The 11049-nt window shown below is 37.3% G+C and overlaps 1 protein-coding gene across 8 annotated transcripts in view; it reads right to left on the bottom strand.

The window, feature by feature from the left end:
* The window catches only part of HORMAD2 (HORMA domain containing 2), a 43452-nt gene that overhangs the window by 5958 nt on the left and 26445 nt on the right, over positions 1–11049 (bottom strand). For 7 of the 8 annotated variants that reach the window (XM_012805274.2, XM_023513255.1, XM_023513259.1 and 4 more), the window contains 4 exons: positions 8480–8543; positions 7958–7994; positions 3760–3780; positions 2925–2951 (listed from right to left, as the gene is read on the bottom strand). In XM_012805274.2, coding sequence (XP_012660728.1) covers positions 2925–2951; positions 3760–3780; positions 7958–7994; positions 8480–8543 — 149 coding nt within the window. The remainder of the gene's footprint in view (positions 1–2924; positions 2952–3759; positions 3781–7957; positions 7995–8479; positions 8544–11049) is intronic. The other variant, XM_012805278.2, reaches the window with a different exon arrangement.

Raw genomic sequence — 11049 nt, 5'->3', positions numbered from 1 at the left:
CCCAAGTAGCTGGGACCACAGGCGCCCACCACGTCCGGCTATTTTTTGGTTGCAGCCATCATTGTTGTTTGGCGGGCCCAGGCTGGATTTGAACCTGCCACCTTAGGTGTATGTGGCTGGTGCCATAGCCATTTAAGCCACAGGCGCTGAGCCAATGGGGTTAATTTTAAGAGAAAAGTATTTTTTCCAGTAAGACAATCTACATGAGAAATCAAAGTTCAGAGGGCTGCTTTGTAAATATGGTAGGAAAGACAGGTGAAATTAGAGATGCCCAGGTGCTTACAGTAATAGCTTTACTCTACATAGGCTGGAAGGGGTCCTCAAACTTTTTAAATAGGGGGCCAGACCGCTGGAGGGCCGGACTGCGGGCCCCGGGACGAGTCGGCTGCTAAGCAGGACAGGCAGCAATGGCAAAAACACCTGGAAAGCTGGATAATGTCCTAGGCGGGCCGCATGTGGCCCATGGGCTGTAGTTTGAGGATGCCTAGGCTAGATGCAGAGTTTGCTCTTAGCCAATGCTCGGTGTAATTGCCCTGTCAAGCACACAATGCCTATTCTTTATGCCTGCCTTTGTTTCTCAGGCAGCTCTAGCTTTTTTAATGCTCTGAGCTACACACACACACACACACACATATATATATATTATTTTATATATTATATATACTTTTAAATTTTGTCAAGAATAGTTCCTTTGGTAATTGACAGCATTTTATTTACACTTTATATTTGATTCTTGAAGCAACTAATAAAAGACTTAAGTTTATAACTGTTCTATGCTGATCCTTAAAATCTGACTCTAGTTTATTAAGGAAAGTATATTTTCTTCTAAACACTTCCTAAGTTGCTTTTTAGACTAATGTGTTGCATAATAAAAATAAACCTTTAAACAACTCATTGACAGTTTCTATTGATCATATTAAATATATTCACTTTCTTAGACTAAAGCAACATTACCATATGCAGCCTTTCCTTCTCCCTCCACGTTCCAATCCACAAGTAAGACTTTTCAGGTTTATATTCAAAGAGAATAGCATCTGACACTTATTCTCTGTTCTATAGCCAAAATAAGTTTTTGAAAAATACTCATCAGACCATGTCACTCCTTTGCTTTAACACCCACAATGGGAGTGGTGCCTATAGCTCAGTGCTAGAGCACCGGCCACATGCACCGAGGCTGGTGGTTTAGAACCGGCCTGGGCCAGCTTAAATAACAATGACAACTGCAACAACAAAAAAAATAGCTGGACATTATGGCGGGCGCCTATAGTCCCAGCTATTTGGGAGGCTGAGGCAAGAGAATCAGTTAAGCCCAAGCGTTTGAGGTTGCTGTGAGCTCTACGGCACGGCACTCTATCCAGGGCAACAGCTTGAGACTCTGCCTCAAAAACTCAGCTATATGTTATTATGCAAAGTGAGACTCTGTCTCTAATTAAACATTTAATTTAATTTTCAATACCACCAATTAGGCTAAATCCATAGGCTTGGAGAAGGAAAACTGAAAGAAAAGTAAAAGGAAAGAAAGAGAGGAGGAAGACACAGATAGAAGGAGAAGAACAAAAGGATTCTCTTTCCATTTCTGTGCCATAGTCACAGCTACCATACAAAGTGGCACAGGTAACTATTAGGTGACCAGGGCTGATATTCACTCTAGTAGATACACGTAGAAAACAAGACAAGACTCTTGTCCACAAGAATTCACAATCTGATTAGGAGGGATAAAGTAATCTACATGAATCAATTTAGAGTGTTAAATTATGAAGTTCTTCTAGAAAAGGAATTTAGAGAAGTCAGTGTAGCTAAAATAGCCAAAAAGGCTTTCCTGAAAGACTTGAAAATAAATTGGCCTTGAAAATGAATAGGATTCACTAAGCAGAGGGAAGAAATCTAGAGCGAGAAGTAAAAAAGTGAAGCTCTGAAAATCTATGAAAATGTGAAAAAGGAAAGAATTTAGTTGGCAAAAAAAAAAAGTGTGGAATTGTTCCATATTTCATTTATTTTTCCAAAAATGCCAGTAACTGAAAGGATTCAGAAGCTGTTAAAATAAATAATAATCAAATGTGATCTTATACATTTGCACATTAAGAGAGTCTTAATGTTGGGCGGTGCCTCTAGCTCAGTGAGTAGAGCCCCAGCCCAATATACCGAGGGTGGAGGGTTCAAACCCGGCCTTGGCCAAACTGCAACAAAAAAATAGCCTGGCGCTGTGGCGGGTGCCTGTAGCCCCAGCTACTCGGGAGGCTGAGGCAAGAGAATCGCCTAAGCCCAGGAGTTGGAGGTTGCTATGAGCTGTGATGCCAGGGCACTCTACCAAGAGCAACAAAATGAGACTGTCTCTAAGAAAAAAAAGAGAGAGAGAGAGAGAGAGAGTCTTAATATTAACTTGTTAGCGAATAGGCTCAGTTCTACTCAATGCTTTTTTTCTCCCAATACCCCTAGAAAAATTTTGAAAATTTCATAATAAAGGACTGGTGAAGCTTATAATAAAAAGTACTGGCTCGGCGCCTGTGGCTCAAGTGGCTAAGGCGTCAGCCACATACACCTAAGGTGGCGGGTTGGAATCCCCAGCCCCGGCCCGCCAAACAACAATGATGGTTGCAACCAAAAAATGGCCGGGCGTTGTGGTGGGCGCCTGTAGTCCCAGCTACTTGGGAGGCTGAGGCAGGAGACTCGCTTGAGCCCAGGAGTTGGAGGTTGTTGTGAGCTGTGATGCCATGGCACTCTACCCAGGGGGACAGCTTGAGGCTCCATCTCAAAAAAAAAAGTACTGAAAGAGTTCACTACAAGTTTCTTTGCTCATACAGCAGTCTTGTAACAATCTATAGCCTCAACTCAGGTAAATATATTTAAATATAACATATATTTATTTTATATATATATATATATACACATATACACACTGCCCACCTATATGTGTGTCTTCTTACCTCAGGTTCCTTGGGATTTGTGTAAAGCTGTTTAAGGGAAAATAAATAGCATTTAATTTCTGAAACTTACTAGAGTCATGGAATATATTTTTTCTCTATAAAGAGTTTGATTTATGTTCTTTTAATTATTGACATATATTTCAAGCTAGAGATAAGATACACTTTTATTTTGTAAACAAAGTCTATAGAATATTATACGAATAATGAATAAAAGTCAACTCTAAATAATTTGTTATGATTTAAAATTTTTAAATAAGTCATGTTTCTAAGACTCTAAATGGTATTTTCTCATTTTCTATTCTTTAACACATACATCACAATATACTCAGAGATATACAAAATTTTTTTAAAAGTCTACAAAACTTCAAAACCAAAAATCTTTGAGTCTGTAAAGTAACTTAAAAAATGAAATCTATCTGGGCGTTGTGGTGGGCACCTATAGTCCTAGCTACTTGGGAGGCAGAGACAAGAGAATCATTTAAGCCCAAGAGTTTGAAGTTGCTGTGCGCTGTGATGCCACCACACTCTACCCAGGGCGACATAATGAGACTCTGTCTCAAACAAAAAAAAAAAATAAAATAAAATGAAATCTCGAGAGCCAATAGATGAAGCAAATAGTATATTGGATTTAATTTCCCCATATATGATAATATACCAAAGAAATACATAATTTGTAATCTTTTATTAAACTTCTGATAGACCTTATTTTTTAATTCTAAAATATCGTAAGATAGATAAAGTCAGGGAAGAAATGAGAGTATACTGTTTTAATGTTTTATTTGCCTAAAGACCATGTAAGCAGAGACAGAGACTTAGTCTTTAAATGTATACTTACTGTAAGTACTGCCATTTGTAGCTTCAAGAGAAAGAAAAACTATTGTTATTATACTTGTACTTTTTTTTTTTTTCTTGCAGTTTTTGGCCAGGGCTGGGTTTGAACCCTCCACCTCCGGCATATGGGCCAGTGCCCTACTCCTTTGAGCCACAGGCGCCGCCCTGTACTTGTACTTTCATTATTTTTATATTCAATGGAGGCTAATTAAAATATTACTTTAGAGAGGTTCCAAAGATATGGGTAGAAAAAATGTTATTCAAAGGTCAGAAAAAGGGATAGTTATCGCTCAGTATCTCAGGGCGGACTGGTTGCAGGATTTACCAAAATCAGAGCCCACTCAAATCATATGTATGTATAAGAGGATCCACACAGTTATTCAATGGGCAACTGTACTCTTTCTGTCAAAATTAATTATATTTTTAAAATATATGTATATTAACTATTTCATACTAACCTTTTGTATTATTAAAGTGTATTTCCTAGATACTTAAAAACTGATTAATTCCTATCATTTGTTAATTGATATATAATAGTTATACATGTTTGGGGGGGTGCATGTGATATTTTGAAACCTCTATACAAAATGTGTAATGAGTTCAGCTATACAACTCTAGATTACTTATAATACCAAATACAATGTAATAGTTATAACACTTTTTAAAATTTGTATCATTTTTATTGTTGTATTGTTATGTTTTATCGGATATTTTTCTAAATAATTTTTAATCTGTGTTTGGTTGAATCTGCAGATGCTGAATGCTCTGACATGGAGGGATGACTGAACTAATTATTCATTCACTCGAGTGAATGCCTATTACACACACAGGCCTCTGCTGGGAAGGAGAGGAATACAAAAAAGTAACTATCCCTACTCTCAAAATGTTACATTCTAGTTTGAAAGGCAAAACAAATCATTATTACTAAAAATTAAATAAGTACCTCAAAAAAGTGTGCCCTTTGAAACTAATCTACTTACATAAAAATCTAAAAGTGTGATACATCTCTAAAACTCTTAACTCTCTCTATACAGACACTACTACAAACAGATTCTCTCTGCTTGAAAGAGTATTAGAATGTATAGGTAGAAATATAAGTCAGCCTATGATACATTTTTAAAAAACTATTAACAAATCGGAAAATTTCAGTATCATAATTTCATATCAAAGAATCAAATCTTTACTGACACTGTGTGGTTATTTTGGTTACTGCATATAACTGGTTTTAAGACTACACAGTGAAACTAATTAATATTAATTATTTAATTAATAGTTCATTCATTCATTCAAAAATAGACATGACCACTGATCTCAGGGAAGACCAACATTACACAAAAATATAACGAACAGCTACATCAATATCAGTACAACTGTGTTAATTACTGTGAAGAAGCAGTACAGGAGGCTATGAGACACTAAACAGAGGGACAATCTAGGCTGGGGGAGGAGGTGTGTCAGGGAAAGCCTCCCTGGGGAAGTAAGTATTTAAGCTGAAACCTGAAGGATAAATTAGAGTTAGCCAGGCAAATTATATGAAGTAGGGGAGTTTCCAGGCAAAAGGAATAGTATGTACAAAGGTTAAAAGAATTTGGCATGTTCTAGATTTCTTATGTGGCTTGGATATAGAAGTGAGAGTGACGCTTTGGAAAGTCAGACAGGGATCACATAAACCTTGTAGTTTATGTGAAGGACTGCGAACTATATTTTAAAAGCCCCGGGAGATGTTCAGGCAAAAGAATGACATGGTCAGACTCAGGTTTCTGTAAGAATGTAGTGTGGAACAATGGGTTGGAATGGTGAGAGACTGAGAATGGGAAGAAGGAGAGAAGTTAGTCTACTTTTAATAATAATTTTCTAAAAATATGTAGCATTCTGGGAGGCTGAGGTGGGTAGATTGCATAAGCCCAGAAGTTCAAGACCAGCCTGAGCAATGATTAGACCCTGTTTCTAAAAATAGCCAGGTGTTGTGGTAGGTGCCTGTAGTCCTAGCTACTTTGGAGGCTGAAGCAAGAGGATCGCTTGACCCCAAGAGTTTGAGGTTTCTGTGGGCTCTTATACCATGGCCCTCTACCGAGGGCAATAAAGTGAGACTCTGTCTCAAAAAAAAAAAATGTATATATATATATATATATGTATATATATATATGCTTATTTAAATAATTCAAGAATATAAAATTCATCAAACTGCCTCTTTGTATATTACATTGTTATGTTAATACTGTAATTGTTTATTTAAGAAGTGACTCTAATAGATGGGAAACTCTCCTTCAGTGCCTAGAAACAATGTCTGGCACAAGTTAAATAACCAATATATAAAGAAAGAATGAATGGATGTTTAACATTTACATAGTGTTTATTATGTACCAAGCATTGTTCTAAACATTTTAAATTAGTGGCTCTCAAAGTATGGCCCCTAGACCAGCAGTCAGAGTGTCATCTAGAATTTATTTGAAATGCAAATTCTCATATTAGAAATTTTGGGGTGGAGTTTAGTAATCTGTTTTAACAAGTCCTTCAGGTGATTCTGATACAAGCTATTGTGAACCACTGATTTAGACTATTAATTCATTTACTTCTCAAACAACATTAAGAGGTAGGTTCTATTATTATCCCTATCTTATATGCAAAGAAAGTACAGTACCAAGAGGTAGATTACTTGCCCAAGGTCACATAGGTATTAAGTGACAGAACTGGAACTCACTTCAGACGCCTGACTCCAAAACTTGAGCTTCTAACTATATTGTACCACCCTCAATGATGGACACTCAAGAAAAGCATGGAGAAAATAAATGAATGGAGGAAAGAGAATGAATGAGCACTATTCATTCATTATGCCAGTGATGGTCTTCTCCCCCTATCAACTTGTCCAAATACTCAAGGCTTTCAAAGCCCCAAAGCTATTTTTCTCCCAAAGATCACACATACCATTGCACGTGATTGGTATTTCCCTTTCTAATGAGTGCTATGGTTACTTACATTTGCGTAGGAGTGATAGTCAAAATATCTCTGACATATTATCAAACTGATATGAAAAAAAATCAATATTTAAAGCCTAATCCAATGACACAGGTAACTCACCAATCAGAAAGGATGCCAATGTAGCTTACAGGCTGGTTCCTGAAAACAACCTTTGGACTAGGTATTAATCCTTTAGTTGCTAGATTTTAGACCAGTTTGGGGAGACCCCAGAACAGACACTGGTGAGGTGAGGAAGAGGATACTGGTAGGGATCACATGAAATCTTAGAAAAGCAACTGTTTACCACTTGATACAGAAGTATTTCAGTATTTTAACAGTAGGTACATTTGGGCCAGTGTGAATCAGGTGATTATCAGCCCTTTGTATCAACATCACCTATCTCCTCCCATAGTTTTTAAGCTCTTTCCCACATCTGTTTTATCATTGTATCCCTCGTTTCCTCAGGTCAGTTTTGAATAAATCATGAGTAAAAACTGCATTAAAAGAGAAATGTATAAATGTGCTAAATAATCCAATGTAGGGACTTGCTTACCTCAAAATTTCTTAAAGAAACTTTAAGAATTTCTTAAATTGAAAAGGAATAAAAAGAAGCCACAGTTAGGGAAAAAGGGGAGAAAAGAGTGGTAGAAATTTCATTTATATATGTTGTATCTTGTCTCTTCAATGAGGACTAGAGCTTCTAGTTTTCACATCCTTCATAGCTGTCTTGGGCAGCATGAAAGATGAGATGGACCTAAAATTTAAGCTACATTTTTTAAAAATTCAGGGTACAATGCTAGCTGTTTTGAGGGAATAAGTTATATACATAAACCAAACATAGTTACCAAAATAACTAAGAATAAAAACCAATTATTCAGGTCCACTTTTTCCTTTCTTATCTGCAAATTCAATCACTGCTATTCTGAACATGTTCGACACACTATGCCAAATTCTTGTCTCCCCTGTCCCACATCCTGTGGATCTATTCCAGTGACTTCAGAGGAAATTCTGTGGTCAAAAAGATACGAGTATGTAAAACAGAAAAGTGAGGGTTTTATTTCTAGTTGATGTAAAGGAGACATCAATGGGACAACAAAAACACAAAATAAAAATACTGGTTTATGAACACAAGTGTAGGCACTGCTACACTGCTAAACACAACAAAAAATAAAAGTCTAAACTTCTTTTTTTAAAGGATAAAAGACAAGTTTTTGATCCTGGTGTAAATTTAAAAATATTCTTACGTATCTCTTTTCCAAAGCATCAAAACAACCTTGAATCCTGTCAAGAAACAAATGTTTGATGTCAATTTAGACCAGATGCAAAGCCAAAAAAATTCTGAGTATAGAATTCACTTACGTTTTTTGCTTTGAAGCATATTAAATTGACAACTTTTTTACCTTTCCTATTTAATTAATTAATCTTTTCTAAAAACTCCTGGCATCTTTTAATATGTTGATGTGAGCAGTTTTAAAGTAAGAACCACATCTTTTTTTTTTCCCTCATAATGTTTAGTACACTGACATGAATATGATGAATGATTAAATTGTAATTGATATTTTTTATCTTTATATAAGTTCATTTTATTTTAAAAACAATCTAAAATAATATTGAGTAATTGTTATAAATTTCTAGAAAATTATTTTTAAAAGAGTGAAAGAAAAAATGATTTTAAGGAAATGATCTCACCAAATAAAGTCTTATGGATAATTTTAGCCACGCTAAAAATAATGTTGTTTAATTTTTGTGGAATTCCAATTACTTACCATTTGATAATATGCAGTGATCCAGGACATTTTTTGTCTTCTCGGAGGATTTTTAAGCTGAGGTCTACAAAAATAGAAACACAGTCTATTTTCATCTACTACATGACTGCTGTACTGATATTGTCCATGCTAAATAGGATATTTCCTTTAACTATTTTAGTCATATAACTTGCTTTTTATACCTTATAAAAACATTTATAATCTCTAAATATCTACTTTAAACAAAAATTCTATGTTGATAATCAGTTCTGTCTCAATTTTCATTATAGTTTAGCAGTCCACCCTGTCTAAAATGTAGCACAACTGAGTTGTTTGCAAAATCAATTTCCATCTCTTCTTTGCCTCTGTTAAATTCTAAGTCACCAATTTAAAACATACACCTCAATCTCAATCTTAAGTCATTTCTCTCATATTTCTTTCTGTCTCAATGGAAAAAAAAGAATGAAAAAATTTTACATATTCTCAAATACTTATTTCCATGTGAAATCTAACTACCTTTCTATACTTAGAGAAGAGGAATATCTTTTTTTTTTAGACAGAGTCTCATTATGTTGCCCCCAGTAGAGTGCTATAGCATCATAGCTCACAGCAATTTCAAAGGCTTAGGTTCAAGTTTGAAACCACCAGCCTCGGTGCCAGTGGCCAGCACCATAACCACTGTGCTACAGGCACCAAGCCAGGAATATCTTTTTTTTAGAGACAGAGTCTCACTTTCTTGCCCTCGGTAGAGTGCCATGGCATCACAGTTCAAGCCAGGAGTATCTTATTAAAAGAGTTTTGGTTTGGGCTCGGCACTTGTAGCTCAGTGGCTAGGGCACCAGCTACATACACTGGAGCTGGCAGGTTTGAATCCAGCCCAGGCCTGCCAAACAATAATGATAACTACAACCAAAAACATAGCTGGGTATTATGGCAAGGCCTGTAGTCCTAGCTACTTAGGATGCTGAGGCAAGAGAATTGCTTAAGCCCAGGAGTTTGAGGTTGCTATGAGCTGTGACGCCATGGCACTCTACCAAAGGGTGACTCTGTCTCAAAAAAAAAAAAGAGTTTTGGTTTAGATCAGTCCAAGATCAATCACTGATTCATGTATGACTCTGAACGAGTCACTTCGTGTTTGCATATTGTTTTCCTATCTTAAAATTGATGTCACTCTACCTCTATTGAGGGATATGAAAATTATTCCATATTGGTTTAACATTTAGAGATTACCAGAAAGAGTGACACAGGAGTATTAAACATTTTTGTGAAGGCCATTAAAGACAAACATTGAGAAAGAGACATATCACTTCCACTATAACTACCACCAAAAAAAAAAAAAAGTAGGGCGGTGTCTGTGGCTCAAAAGGGTAGGGCGCTGGCCCCATATGCTGGAGGTGGTAGGTTCAAACCCAGCCCCAGCCAAACAATAAATAAATAAATTAATTAATTAATTAAATAAAATAAAGCTCTGGTGATGCCTGTGGCTCAGTGGGTAGGGCATCAGCCCCATATACCAAGGGTGGAGGGTTTGAACTAGGCCTTGACCAAACCGCAGCAAAAAATTGCTGGGGGCAGCACCTGTGGCTCAGTGAGTAGGGCACCAGCCCCATATATCAAGGGTGGCAGGTCCAAACGCAGCCCCGGCCAAACTAAAACAAAAAATAGCTGGGTGTTGTGGCAGGTGCCTGTGGTCCTAGCTACTTGGAAGGCTGAGGCAAGAGAATCGCCTAAGCCCAAGAGCTGGAGGTTGCTGTGAGCTGTGACGGCACAGCACTCTACCAAGGGTGACAAAGTGAGACTCTGTCTCTAAATAATAATAATAATAACAATAATAATAAAGCTGTAAGTGAGAAAGATACCCAGGAAGGGTAAGATCTAGAACAGAGGTCTTCTCAAGGATACCCCAAGGATACACCTGAGGGGGTCCTCCCCATGGTGCCTCAACTCTTAGGAATTTGTAGAAACTTAACTTCCTGGGATCTGGAAATTTCCCCTTCTGTGAAATCCTGTAGTTCTGTGGGGGCTGGAACAGTTTCTCCAGCTTGATTCAAATTGACCAATGAGAAGGGTACCTGTGAGTTGGAACTTTTTAACTGGAGAGAAAAAGGGAAAGACCAAGCCAGTTGGGGAACGTGGCCATTTTGAATTCTTCTATACAGTTTGCTCTGCTGGCTGAATAAAAAAGCTTTTTCCTCTTATTTATGGACAGTGTTTGCTTTCTCCATTGGGCCTCGTCTTCCCACAACTTAAGGAATGGTATTACCCACATGCCTATAGTAGTAAGTGGCACATAATAAGGGCTTGATTACAAAAAAATGACTTTTTTTTCTTCTTAAGAGACAGAGTCTCACTTTGTCACTATCAGAAGAGTGCTGTGGTGTCACAGCTCACAGCAACCTCCAGCTCTTGGGCTTAGGCGATTCTCTTGCCTCAGCCATCCAAGTGCTGAGACTACAGGCACTCGCCACAACACCCTGCTATTTTTTTTGTAGTTCTTGCAGTATGGCCAGGGCCAGGTTTGATCCCACCACCCTCGGTATAGGGGGCCAGTGCCCTACTCACTGAGCCACAGGTGCTGCCTTTTTTTTTTT

This window comes from Otolemur garnettii, unplaced genomic scaffold (genome assembly GCF_000181295.1).
Source record: "Otolemur garnettii isolate 467f Iridium unplaced genomic scaffold, OtoGar3 scaffold00038, whole genome shotgun sequence".
In the NCBI taxonomy this organism is placed as follows: Eukaryota; Metazoa; Chordata; class Mammalia; order Primates; family Galagidae; genus Otolemur; species Otolemur garnettii.
This window is presented reverse-complemented; position numbering and strand designations above follow the sequence as displayed.